General features: G+C 36.0%; 1 protein-coding gene across 1 annotated transcript in view; it reads left to right on the top strand.

Moving 5' to 3' along the window:
- Positions 1-12,260, top strand: part of LOC111146633 (PKHD1 like 1) — a 183,716-nt gene that overhangs the window by 17,403 nt on the left and 154,053 nt on the right. Inside the window, exons 7-11 of the mRNA XM_022502266.1 lie at positions 1,021-1,074; positions 1,681-1,754; positions 2,836-2,878; positions 7,612-7,682; positions 8,917-9,027. Coding sequence (XP_022357974.1) covers positions 1,021-1,074; positions 1,681-1,754; positions 2,836-2,878; positions 7,612-7,682; positions 8,917-9,027 — 353 coding nt within the window. The remainder of the gene's footprint in view (positions 1-1,020; positions 1,075-1,680; positions 1,755-2,835; positions 2,879-7,611; positions 7,683-8,916; positions 9,028-12,260) is intronic.

Below are 12,260 nucleotides of genomic sequence, written 5' to 3'. Positions count from 1 at the left end.
ATGGTTGTAAGGATTAAACATAGTAAGTGCCATTGTTAGCTGCTAAATTTATTATTTAGGCGCAAGAAAGCGGGAGTTTAGAAGGAGGCTATGAATCCATAAATCTCTATAATGGGTACAGTAATTCAGTGTACTTACATCACAAACCTAATGTAATAATAAATGAAAGGATTTGTGCATACACGTTTATTAAAACATTTAAAGTTCTCCGCAAATGAAGTCCTTACTTTTTGGGAGTTCAGGTTTGTATCTGCAGTTACTTTGAATCTGGGATTTGTTGGCTCAGAAGCCAACAAATTTATTTGTTGTTGTTTATTCTGAGTGTGGCGAGGAGTACAGGATCTGTGGGTCCCGCCTGCAAGCTTTTAGTGGTTCAAAGCTTTCATCAGGTTCTAACACCCCTAAAGCAGTAGCAGACCTGGTCACCTGGGGAAGTACAAAGGCAGTATTTCTCTGCAGCCCTATCCTGCCTCTTCTCAGCTTCAGATTTCTGTTTCAAAGGCACTGAGGATATTAGTTGCTCTCTTCATCCTAATTACTCTGTGGGGCTTGGCTATGGCCCTCCTTTAATTCCTGCCTATCATTTGAAACTTACTGTGTGTTACAAAACAAAAAACTCTGTTTTGTATTTGAGTTAATTGATCTGCAAGTGGAAGGGTCCCCATTATCTATTTCCACATTGTCTCTTCCTGTGGTATTATCACTTTCTAACACACCAAATATCCTATGATTATCATACCTATTATCACGTCTCCTTCCACCCCCCCAGCCCCCACCCCCGGGTTAGAATGTCAGTCCCACAAGGGCAGGATTTTGTTTTCTTCCCTGATGTGTGCCAGTATCTACAGCAGAGACTGCAACATAATAGGTAATATAATAGGTGTTTGTTGAATGAATGCGTGATAGATAATAAGTGATTGAGAGAAAAATATAAGGTGTTAGTGAACTTGGTGGGAAGAAAGCATTTTTAAATGATTTACTAAACATAACTTCATCTTTCCCAATAAAATATTTATACAGAGTTTATGTTGGAGGAATGCCCTGTGAGCTTCTCATACCACAGTCTGATAATTTGTAAGTCACTCAAATAATTTTCTTTAGAAAATAAATAGAAGATATAAACATACCAGTTTAAGTAGTAATGTCTAGCAATACTATATAGCTGAATCCTTTAAAATACAGTATAAATTATAATATTTTATACAGTAAATTAGTAATCATTTATATAGTTAGGTGTAACCTGATATCCCCTATTGTCTCCAGTAGAATACAATATGAACTGTTATTTAGATTATTATGTTTTGAGATATTTGAGAAATATCTTTATCATATAATTGTTTCACTTGGTATTATTTAAAAGTATCTAAGAGGAATATCAATGGTGATAGCCAGATTAACTACAAAATATTTAATGGTAAAATGAAGCTTTATGTATCTTTAAGTATCTCCAACTGAGGCTGGGAAATATTTCATTTCACAGAAATTTTTGTTGTAGAGACAGTTTCTAACCTGATACATGTTCAAAGTCCATAAGGTGCTTTTAAGGGAAACAGTAATTTACTTAATTTATTTATTTGCCAATAAATGCATCTTTGTTTTATAAATACTTAAGAAGGGAAACAGTATTTTAGAACTGTAGTGTCAATATAAACTTTAAAATTAACATATATATTTTATTAGGTACGGTCTAAAATTAGATCATCCAAATGGAGACATGGGTTCTATGGTTTGTAAGACGACTGGAACTTATATTGGTAAATGTTGATCACCATTCTTTGTAATTCTCAGAAATGCCTGACTCTGTTTCCTTGTTTTGTATTCTCTTAGACCTCCCCTGCAGCTTTATCCCTTTCTTTAAAATTAACATTTCCTCTTTACCTTGGCTTCTTTTCAGTTTCATGTAAGCATGTATAAATCACTTTTTTCCTAAGGTTTACATTTAAGGTAAGCTTCTTCAAATTTCTTTTCTTTTCCTTTTTCTTTTTATTCTTCTGTCATCCAGAAAATTCCATTTACTAATTTAGCTGTTTTCCCTGTAGCCTTAATTTTATGTTGTTTCTTCCCCCTTGCTCTGTGTACTTCAGGCACTTAGACCTTATAGTCCTTTTTTTTTTTTCCCCCAGTGTTATGTTGACATACATCATTATATGAGTTTAAGTCATATAACATGATGGCTTCATTTACATATATTGTGGAAGGATTCCCGCAATAGGTTCGGCTAGCATACATCATAATCTTTTAGTTCTAGAATGGAATTCATTTTATTTTGTCTCAGAGCCTTTGTAAGCCTCCCATCCTGAGAATTTCAGAAAAAAATGTCATGTCGAAAAAGCCTTCCCTGATGCCCTGCCTTCCACTCTCCAAGTTCCCTCTCCTTTTCTTTGATAGCTTTATCATGGTTTTTAGTTCTCTCTGTCACTGCTCTTGACTGACTGAATCCCTCTCCCCGCCATGCTCAGTTAGGAAAAGAGCAATCTTGTGCTCACCCTGCATGGCCCAACCCCCCAGCAGAGTGTCTCCTCCAGTTAAGTAGCTGTTGAAAGAATGAAAGAAATTTGAGGGCAGATGGTTATGTATATGTTGTTTTTATCATTCTTCATTCATTATTATATTTCATCAAGTTTTTCTGTTATAGCCTTGAAACATCTTAGTATGTGTATTTTAAGATGCCAGACACTTGTTTCAGATAGTTCATTGTCTTTAAGGATTAATAAATGGTTGTATAATTACAGTTTTAATTTTAAGTTTCTTTGCTTTTAAATCAACTTTATAATACATAGTTCTTGTTCTCCTGTGATTGGGAATTTAATTAATTGTGTATTTAATTAATTCCAGGTCATCACAATGTCAGCTTCATCTTGGATAGTGATTATGGAAGGTGGGTCATTTTGTAAATAATAATTTCCATAATGGATTCAACTGGGTAAATAAAATAAAAGTATATGTTTACTTTGTGCTATAGATCCAGAGATTAAAAAACTAATCACTTGCTTCCCCCAAATTAACATTTAAGGGGTCTATCACTCCCTTTCTCTACTTTGTGCCTCAGACACAGCCTTTCAACTGTTGGGAACTTTAGCATTACCTAAACAACAAATCAATCTTTGATTGTGATATTGAAAGAGTTCTTTTTTTTTTTTTTTTGTAATTAAATTTTATTTTTTATAAACATATAATATATTTTTATCCCCAGGGGTACAGGTCTGTGAATCGCCAGGTTTACACACTTCACAGCACTCACCATAGCACATACCCTCCCCAATGTCCATAACCCCACCCCCCTCTCCAAACCCCCCTCCCCCCATCAACCCTCAGTTTGTTTTGTGAGATTAAGAGTCACTTATGGTTTGTCTCCCTCCCAATCCCATCTTGTTTCATTTACTCTTCTCCTACCCCCTTAACCCACCATGTTGCATCTCCTCTCCCTCATATCAGGGAGATCATATGATAGTTGTCTTTCTCCGATACACAATGGAATACTATGCAGCCATCAAAAGAAATGAAATCTTGCCATTTGCGACGACATGGATGGAACTAGAGGGTATCATGCTTAGCGAAATAAGTCAATCGGAGAAAGTTCTTTTTATGTCTTACAGCTCTTCTAACTTAATTGTCATTCTTTTGATAACCAAATAGTTCAGTTTTGATTTGAACTAATGTAAGAATAAATTAAATCCCATGGTTAATACCTGATGAAAATGTTCATTTAAAGTATCAAGACATATGGAGTGATGAAAGATAGTAGTTACAGCTCACAATTGTCCTTCTTGGCGCCGTATGTTAATCACTTCTATTCACAATTTTTTGATAAAGCTAGAAATCGGTTCCAGATATCCTACATCCTAATTTCACTAAGAGAGATTACCATATGTTTAAGAAATGCCAGCATATGCAAATCTCAACACATGTGGCACACCCCCTATCATAGATAATCATATTACAGAACATTTCGTGAGGGGCATGGTACTAAGCACTTCATGTATATTGTCTGGTTGAAGACTCCCAAAGATCCTATAAAGTTGAGTGTTATCATCCCCCCTGTGTTGCACACTGGGAAAAGTGAGATTCAGGAAAGCTGAATAATTTGCCCATGGATATTCAGCTAGTTTGAAGAAGCGCTGGTGTGTGAACACACACAGCTGAGCTCCAGACCCTGAGCATTGCGTTCCAGGGCTCTGCCAAGGTGATGAAGTTTTAGAATATAAGTGAGATTCAGTGCGATGAGGTCCGGAGCCGATGACCAAGAAAGAATTTTTAAGACATCTTTGGTGCAGAGTGGTGGTTTATTAAAGCATGGGGACAGGACCCGTGGGCAGGAAGAGCTGCTACCCCGGGGTTGTGAGGAGTGGTCCATTACATACTTGCAAGTTGGGAGAGAGTCAGGAATAGCTAAGTCTCTAAGGAATTTTGGAAGCAAGGTTTGCAGGACCTTGAGGGGCTAGCTGTTGCTGGCAAAAGGTCATTTATTATCATCTAATAAAACCTTAGTCATGAGACCCTTCAGATAAATATATCGGTGGGCCATACACTTGGGGATGATTGCCAGCACGTATCTTGGAGGGTTTAGAGATAAAGGAAGTTTCCAAAGCAATGTTTATATGTTAAAGTAGACCCACAGGATCCTGGTTGGGGGTGAGAGGTGGTCAGACTAGGATTGCTTTTTGCTCTTAGCAAAATATTAAGGTGGAGGTAGTTGAGTGCCTAGAGGAATGTCACTCTGCCTGTTTCAAGGACTTGTCAGTGGGCCCTAGAGAGGAAGGAAATTTAGTAACTTTTCTTCTGCCTCTGTTTCCCATATCAGAGGATCTCAGCCGTAGAACCACATCTCCTTACTACTTAACATCCTGACACAGGATTCTTTAATCATGGTAGGATTACCGCCCTTTTCTGTGCATTTGCAAATGTATGGGGGGGTATTTGTTGGTTGTCATAGTAACTGGAGCATGCTAATGGCTTTTCCTGGGCAGGACCAAGATGCTCCAAACCTAAATGAATTATTCTGCCCCAAAATGTGATAGTGTGTCCCCTTGAGAAAATGAGCTGATTAGTAGAAATCCAAATAAGTCACAATATTTAGCCATCCAACACTAATATATCTGTAGTAGATCAATGATAGGATATGTCTGTGGATTTTTTGTGTTTGTTTCTGAAGAGAGATAAATGATTAGAAAAGATGGAAAAAGATTAAAAAGATTGAGAAGAATGGTAATATTACAATCAAAGTAGATGTTATTCCTGGTTCATGGACTGCAAGAGAAGGATGATACTTGGTTCCTATGTGCATGCAGCTGCTATTGGGATGGTGAGCCCAAATCCATCATCATTGTATTTGAGGATCTTCTGGTTCCAGACACCTAGAGGCAATAGGTTATAACAAAATAATGACTGGGTTGCACACTTTCTTATAGACCAATGTAGACTGGACCAAAAAACCATGAAGAATATTATAACTCAAGGGCAAACCATTGTGGATGGTATGTAAATGGTATTAAGATTCAACTTTGTGATTTACATGGGGCAAATGACTTAGAGTCTCATGATTTACCAGTTATTTTCTGCAAGGATCCGACCTACACGCATACAACTTGATACGAATAAGGCAATAGGATTTTGTTGAAAATATTAGAAAATCATGTTAGAAGCAATAGTTATTGAGTTTTAAGTGATTTCCTGAACTACATATACTTTTTATTTTTAATGCTCTCATTGTCATTCTTCTTCAGGTGAAAAAGATGAATTCTTAGTTCTGAGTCTGTATGAAAGGTACTAATTACCAAATCCATCATATATTTCTCAAAGAAATAATTATCCAAAAATAGGTTTGAGCAATCAAGCTTGAATGTGATTGATAAGTATATATAAATCGATGTGTTGCATTCACATGCCGTGAAACTTTCCGTTTTAAAAAGCCAGCAAACTTGCACACAATATAGGCAAAAATATAGCCTAAAATAGCTGGTTCTATGATCTTGACTTATAATTCTTTTTCTTAAAGCCAGTAGCTGTTCTTTTGTATTAATGTCTCAGAACTGAGGAAACTGTGTTTCTATATAAAACAATCTTAGGAATTTGAGATAACTGTTAAAAATATGGCATTTACTACTTAAAAGTCTAGTTTCATGATTGCATGGCATTTTAAAAAATGTTAAATCATTCTTTAAATTAAAAAAATCTGTATTATACAAATTTCAGAAGTGTTCCTGAATATCAAATGAACCAATTAAAGGCCATTGTGGCTCCCATTCTGTATTTCTTTTAATAGCTAACCTTCTCTCCTCAATTACCCCAAGTTCAAACAACAGCTGTTCCAAACTGATAAGGTTCAGATGAGGCTGCCTTAATTGAGAAATGCCTAGTCATTATCAATGAATTAGTGAAAATCACCTCAGTGTCATACCAAATAAATTACATTCAAATTTTATTTCAGGAGGCAATTTTCCCACCAACTTGAGAAGCAGGGTTAATTTTTCAGATGCAGAATCTGACCACAGACAATATTGCTGGAGCTGGCATCATTTCAGATCTCTGAGAAATCAACTGAAAGGCTTGTAACATACCAATATAAATCCAGTATGAACTTCTTAAGTAACTAATTTAGCATGCAGGATTTCCAGAGACTCTTTAGTCTTGCAAATGCATGTTATAGTGGTTGGGTTAGATTTATAGGAATTTACTGTTGGTCTCAACCACGAGATCTGCATTATCCTTTTAGATTCCAGTTCAGTATGTTATAAATATAATGAATGGACTTTGAGTCTTAACATTTGAATTTCTTAACTTCTCTATTATGAATTTCATTGAGGTAATTAAGGAAACGTTATTTAATTTCCAGGTTCAGATTCCTTCCCTTCCTTGCTCTCCAGGCTATGAAGTGCACATCTACATCCATCAAAAAATATGAATAGGTTCTGTATTTATTGAGGGTGATTTAACTCTGGTGGATTATTGTTAACCTGCTTTCATTCATCGTGCTCTCATGCAGATTAGTGGCAGGAGAAAACTGTGTAAGACACAGGTGAGGAGCCAGGGTTCAGGACTCCAACTGCCTGGCTTCAAGTTCTATTTCTGCCACTTACTCTCTTTGTGATCTTGAGTAAGATAAATAGATTCTCTGAGCTGTACCTACCTCATGGGACTAATGTAAGGGTAAAATGGTATAATAAATTAAAAGCTTTAAAAAATCTTAGGTTAGAAGCTTAAAAACTTTGCATGATATTTAAGTGTTCAGTAATGTTAGTTATTCTGATGTTAAATGGATTATAAGAGAGGAGAGAGGAGGGTAGTTAACACAAATGCCTTCAGAAAGGGGAATCCTGTTTTTTTTCTATTAATATGAATTCTTTATTGAGGTATAGTTTGCATATAATAACATTGTAATTTAAGTGTGCAGTTCAGTAAGGTCTGACCGATGAATATTTGAGTATCTGTATAGTTGTATATTTGTGTAACCAGTAACTGTATCAAGATATAAAACATTTTTATCTGCCCAAAATATTCTGTCCAGCTCCTTTGCAAATTATGACATGATTTATACCACTAAAAAATAACATTTTCCTGAAATAAAGTTCATTTTTAAAGTAAGGATTTTTACTTTTTTTTTTTTTTACACAGGAGTTTCCCACAAAAAATGGCGTATTTTGTTTCTTCTCTAAATAAAATTTCAATGTTTCAAACATATGCAGGTATGTGAACCCTCTCACTCTATGTGTGTGTGTGTGTGTGTGTGTGTGTGTATGTGTGTATGACAGAGAGAGAAAGAAAAAGAATGAGACAGAGAGACGTGTGTAATTTGTTTCATCATCAATGACAATAAGGACTTAAGGCATAGTATATTATTTTTTGTACTGCTAGGAAAGGAGAAACACATAAGATGGAGAGTCTAATAGGAAGCTCTGACATTAAGCTAGGACCTAGAAAACTATATTTTTAATATAAGGCTGATTGAGAAACCAGCTCATCACTCTAAAAGAGACAGAAGGGAAAGTTGCATGTCTCCATTCGGGCCGTTGGTGGAGGGAGGGAAAAAAATATCTCCACTGTCAATTTAAACTACAAGGCAGTGCTCTCTGATTTATAGCCTCATTGTGGTCCAAAAGAATACTCAAGTAGATTATTATTTATTTTAACTTACAGAGATCTAAGGTTGGTAGACTCCTCCGAGATCTAAGGTTTGTGGGAAGCAAACACAAATCCTCCTGGAAGAATTACACTTCATTCTAGGTCAGGAGTGATGGAGTGGCACATTCAGATTTCAAATGTGAAAAGAAGTGTCTTGGAATCAATCAAATAGGATATATCCTGGCTTTTTCTAGTCAATGTAAAAGCCGTGTGTAAAAATACATAGACCTTTGATAGATAGAATTAATAAGAATAAACTTTAATAAGAATCTACCATATATCATGGCCAGGGCTATTTTACTAATATATCTAAAACTTTTATATATGAAACCAGAAGACTTCCAGTCATAGTTAATGTATTACTATAGGAGGAAAGTATAAAATGTTGGCCCAGGAAGAGAAGAAAGATTTGTTCTTTAAGAGCATAGGGGAGAAGAGGAGAAGAGGCTGTTCTCCTGCCTTCCTGTTTTCTTTTGGAATCAAACATCTATCCTTAGCCCAGATTTTCCTTAATTCCTGTGTCCTCCATTACCAGTGTCTCTTTAGTACCAGTCACCACTAAAACCTGGTTCCCCTGAGCTGTAAGGCTTTGTAAAAGCCATGTTAACTGTCCTCTTTGCAGGATTGCATCAGAGACAACATTGAAACACCCAATTCATTCATTTGGTCAATCCACTACCTATACTGTGCTATGTGTTAAGACTAGGTAATTTGGAAAATTCATAAAAATTAAGCATTTGAGTTGATGTGTAATATTCATGACATTTTATTTAATGTGCTTCTCCTCCCTCTCTGCAGAGGTCACTATGATTTCCCCTTCACGAGGAAGCATTCAAGGTGGCACTGTGCTAACAATAAGTGGACGGTTCTTTGATCAGACAGATTTCCCTGTCAGAGTTCTCATTGGAGGTATTTTATATGACTTTTAATATGTTACATTATAAGAACAAATCCTGGCTTTTATTTAATAATTTGTAAAAAGAATAATAGTCTTTTTTCAGTTAATGTCTTAAATTTAAGACTGTGTATTTTCATGTGGGCATTTGCTTCCAGGGAATGATACTTTTCCCACTGGGACCTTCCAGTGAGGGCCTGACATGACCACACTTGGGCTCTGAGGTCATCATCAAAAAGCATTGTCTGGTAACAACTTGGCTACCTTCCACAAATTCCTCGCCACACGTTGAGACACACGTACCCTTTATTTAACAAACTTATAAATGCCCTTCTTGAACTGTTGTTAATTCTCAATGGCTTGGTTAGTTAGGAGAAAATTTAAAGTATTTGGGGATACTCTTCTCATCCCCTTTTCATTTATTGTGACTTGTCTGGACGTCATCAGGAATTACCGATGATATTGGCCTTGAAAAGATCATTAATTGAGGTGTTCTGTTTTTACAAATGTGAATAGGGCTTGGTTCTCTGATTATGTATCATTTTTATGTATCTAGATCTTTTCAAGGTAGGGAGCTGTGCAGCTCAAAAAGGAATGGAGGATGAATATAATAGTGGGAATCTTCCCACTCAGTCATAATGACCTTCTCTACCTTGAGCAAAGGACTCCATGTTGGCCAGGCAACTGGACACATATTTTTTCTGATATAACCTTCTGCTTAGGTACTTTCTAATTTTAAGGAATCTGCCCATGAGCCTGCAAAAATGTGATTTCAAGAGAAGAAATTAATATAAAGTAATTTCATCTAATATTTATACAATATATATCTCTTCTTGGCCTTTTGGCTAAGATCAAGTGTAACATTATTTTTTTAAGATTCTATTTATTTATTTGACAGACAGACAGATCACAAGTAGGCAGAGAGGCAGACAGAGGGAGAGGGGGAAGCAGGCTCCCTGCCGAGCAGGCTCCCTGCTGATGTGGGACTCAATCCCAGGACCCTGGGATCATGACCTGAGCCGAAGGCAGCAGCTTAACCAACTGAGCCACCCAGGTGCCCTCAAGTGTAACATTTATACAGTATCTTTCCTATCCTGTGGATCCTTGCTGGTCACCTGCATAAATATTAAAACCTAGGCAGTAAGATTTTTAAATATCATATATGTTTTCTGAAATTTTAAATATAAATGTTTCAAATATTAAAATAGGGGCATAAAATCTCTTTATATGCTGTATTTTATGATATTGTGATAGTTGATATGCAAATACAACACGTTACTTTTGTGTTTTTCATTGCTATCAAATGTGACAAGTTTCGAGATTTTGAATACTCAGTAATTTCTTTATTAAATTTTCATTACTTTTTTCAAGGTTTTTTCATTAATTTTAAATTCTAACTAATTTATTGGAGTATAATTACATATAGTAAACTGGGTGTATTTTATTTTTTTCTCCCAAGTTTTTATTTAAATTCCAGTTAGTTAACATACAGTGTAATATTAGCTGCAGGTGTATGATACGACGATTCAGCACTTCCATACCACACCCAGTGCTCATCGCAACAAGTGCACTCTTTAATCCTCATCACTTATTTAACACGTCCCCCCACCTCCTCTCTGGTAACCTGTCAGTTGTTTTCTATAGGTAAGAGTCTGTTTCTTGGTTTGCCTCACATTTTTCCCCCCTTTGTTCATTTGTTTCTTAAATTCTACATATGAGTGAAATCATATGGTAGTTTTCTTTCTCTGCCTGACTTACTTTGCATAGCTTAATACTCTCTCTCTCCATCCATGTCATCACAAATGGCAAGATTTCATTCTTTTTTTGTGGCTTTTATATATACTCGATCTTCTTTATCCATTCATCAATTGATGGACACTTGGGCTCTTTCCACAATTTGGCTATTGTTGATAATACTGCTAATTGGGGTGCATGTATTACTTTAAATTAGTATTTTTGTATTCTTTGGTTAAATACCTAATAGTGTAATTGCTGGATAATAGACTAATTCTATTTTCAACTTTTTGAGGAACGTCCATATTGTCTTCCACATTGGATGTACCAGTTTGCATTCTTACCAACAGTGTAAGAACGTGCCCCTTTCTGCACATCCCTTACAACACCTGTTGTTTCTTGTGTCATAGATTTTAGCCATTCTGACTGGTGTGAGGTGATATCTCATTGTAGTTTTGACTTGTACTTATTGATGATCAGTGATATTGAACATCTTTTCACATGTCTGTTGGCCATCTGTATGTCTTCTTTGGAAAAATATCCACTCATTTGCCCATTTTTTAAATAGATTTTATTTATTTGACACACAGAGAGAGAGAGATCACAAGTAGGCAGAGAGGCAGGCAGAGAGAGAGGGGGAAGCAGGCTCCCTGTTTAGGAGAGAGCCCAGTGCGGGGCTCGATCCCAGGACACTGAGATCATGACCTGAGCTGAAGGCAGGGGCTTAACCCACTGAGCGATCCAGGCACCCCTCATTTGCCCATTTTTTAATTAGATTATTCATTTTTGGGGTATTGAGGTATCCTCAATTAATTTCTTGAAAATAATGATTTGTCTATGGATCTTCCTTTGCTCCAAACAAAATGGGCTAAGTTGGTTTAATTTACTGTTTAAATGCATTGTTTTCTACCTTAATTATCTTGCATTCACAAAACATACAAAATCGTGACAGGTAATGTTGAAGTAAGTTTTCCGAGCCACCGAACAAAACTTGGCAAAGATACCTTCCTCCATTTGCTACCCTTTGCCTCACTTTTCATTTGTGGGCTGTGATTCCCATTTCAGTAAATACTTAAGGCATTGATGGTGAGGGATATATAGAAGTCTAAAACCTAGACTCTTCACTCCATTCTAATTGTGTTTTTATATAAGTGTCATCATTCTTGTTTAGACCCTTACTGTTTTGGTTTCAGTCTGCCTCTGAAAAATGTGAAAACACATTATTATCTCTGTTGTTTTCATTTGAAGACCTTGGACTAAACCACCATCTTATTTATTTATTTATTTTACCTAAGAGGGCTGGGATCATCTGCTTTTGCAAAATTTTGAACATCATGGACTTATTTCAGCAACTTTTCTGTAGGGAACAGAATATAAGACTTTACTCTGAACTCAGAAGTGAAATCTTTTACAGTGACATAGTTTTATCAAGTTTTTTATTTTGTTTCTCAGAAATCACAAAATTTCGTAACTCAGACTTGTGATGTGTTGCCAGGAAAACGTTGCCGTGTAA

The sequence above is a fragment of the Enhydra lutris genome, unplaced genomic scaffold, assembly GCF_002288905.1.
Source record: "Enhydra lutris kenyoni isolate GAN:26980312 unplaced genomic scaffold, ASM228890v2 scaffoldscaffold14, whole genome shotgun sequence".
Lineage (NCBI taxonomy): Eukaryota > Metazoa > Chordata > Mammalia > Carnivora > Mustelidae > Enhydra > Enhydra lutris.
Note: the sequence above shows the minus strand (reverse complement) of the source record. Positions and strands in the feature narration are given on the sequence as shown.